The sequence below is a fragment of the Monopterus albus genome, unplaced genomic scaffold (genome assembly GCF_001952655.1).
Source record: "Monopterus albus unplaced genomic scaffold, M_albus_1.0 scaffold82.1, whole genome shotgun sequence".
Classification (NCBI taxonomy): domain Eukaryota; kingdom Metazoa; phylum Chordata; class Actinopteri; order Synbranchiformes; family Synbranchidae; genus Monopterus; species Monopterus albus.
The window spans coordinates 271,588-271,817 of record NW_018127962.1 but is presented as its reverse complement, the minus strand read 5'-3'; the positions used below and the strand labels follow the sequence as shown (position 1 = coordinate 271,817).

Genomic DNA, 230 nt, shown 5'->3' with positions numbered 1-230 from the left:
GGAAATATCACTATTCAGTAATGTTCAGAAATCATGCATGCAAAAGTTACGCAACTGCCAACAAATGGTCAGATAGTTAAATCTAGTGGTGCTTGGTGTAGTAAAGTAGATGCTCTTCTTACCCAATCTGCATTTTGCAGCTCATTAAGGTCCTTAACAGGTTCCACCCGAGTCTCACCTTCTATTTTCTGAAGGTGCTAAACATAAAAAAAAGCACAGACATCACACAG

At 39.1% G+C, this 230-nt stretch overlaps 1 protein-coding gene across 1 annotated transcript in view; it reads right to left on the bottom strand.

Annotated features, from left to right (window-relative positions):
* Positions 1 to 230, bottom strand: part of spire1a (spire-type actin nucleation factor 1a) — a 26,038-nt gene that overhangs the window by 11,553 nt on the left and 14,255 nt on the right. Inside the window, exon 5 of the mRNA XM_020606887.1 lies at positions 93 to 197. Coding sequence (XP_020462543.1) covers positions 93 to 197 — 105 coding nt within the window. The remainder of the gene's footprint in view (positions 1 to 92; positions 198 to 230) is intronic.